The sequence below is a fragment of the Carcharhinus amblyrhynchos genome, chromosome 12, assembly GCF_965287045.1.
Source record: "Carcharhinus amblyrhynchos chromosome 12, sCarAmb.v2.hapA, whole genome shotgun sequence".
Classification (NCBI taxonomy): Eukaryota; Metazoa; Chordata; class Chondrichthyes; order Carcharhiniformes; family Carcharhinidae; genus Carcharhinus; species Carcharhinus amblyrhynchos.
This window is the reverse complement of record NC_137335.1, coordinates 17,660,070-17,661,088: the sequence shown is the minus strand read 5'-3', so window position 1 is coordinate 17,661,088 and position 1,019 is coordinate 17,660,070. Positions and strand designations below refer to the sequence as shown.

Below are 1,019 nucleotides of genomic sequence, written 5' to 3'. Positions count from 1 at the left end.
ACAATAACATCCATTATCTTTCCTCATACACCGTGTGTCACTCCATGAATGGATTCCAGTAATTGTCATGTGTACTGTTCACATTTTTGTCAGTGGAAAATCTAAATGTGTGTATCATTAGTATTCCTCTGCCTTGCTTGTTTCATAACCATGAAGATTTTTTTACACAGCTATATCCACTTCTCACAAACTAATCAACACAAATACCTCACAACATAACTTGTTGCATTATACACATAGATTTCTCTTATTTCACAAGAGATGGCCAGAACCAAGCAGACAGCGCGCAAATCAACTGGAGGGAAAGCTCCCCGCAAGCAGCTGGCTACCAAAGATGCCTGCAAGAGTGCTCCAGCCACGGGTGGAGTGAAGAAGCCTCACTGCTACCGGCCTGGCTCTGTGGGAGATCCGCTGCTACCAGAAATCCACCAAGCTGCTGCTCTGCAAGCTGCCCTTCCAGCAGCTGGTGCGGGAGATCGCTCAGGACTTCAAAACCGATCTGTGCTTCCAGACCCCGGCTGTCATGGTCCTGCAGGAGGCCAGCAAGGCTTACCTGGTGGGGCTTTTTGAGGACACCAACCTGTGTGCCATCCATGCCAAGCAAGTCACCATCATGCCCAAAGACATCCAGCTGGCCTGCTGCATCCGCAGGGAGCACGCTTGAACTGACCCAGACCCACTTATAGTCTTTCAAATATAAAAAACACAATTACACGTTGTGTCGCAATTGCAATGATTTAACTGAAACAAAATCACACAATGTAACAACATTATCAGAAGCTGCACATGATAGCATTGTCATAATTCAAGTCATGGTCTCAGCCTTTTGACTGAGATCAAGTCTAGTGTTGACATGCTGTGCTCAGTTGAAGTCATTGGGTTACATTTTAGCTTCATTTGATGCAAGATGCAAATGATATTAAACCTTGGAGGAAGAGCTACACCTACTCCAATCAGCTTGGATCATGTAGATCAAGCCCAAGACAGGGAGTGAGAGCCCTGTCTTGTCAGCTTGGATC

General features: G+C 45.9%; 1 protein-coding gene across 1 annotated transcript; it reads left to right on the top strand.

Moving 5' to 3' along the window:
• The first annotated feature begins 261 nt into the window (after positions 1–261).
• Positions 262–664, top strand: LOC145350551 (histone H3-like). The gene is given in 2 exon segments (XM_080199751.1): positions 262–401; positions 403–664. Coding segments are annotated over 2 exon segments (402 nt in total).
• The last annotated feature ends 355 nt before the right edge of the window (positions 665–1,019 follow it).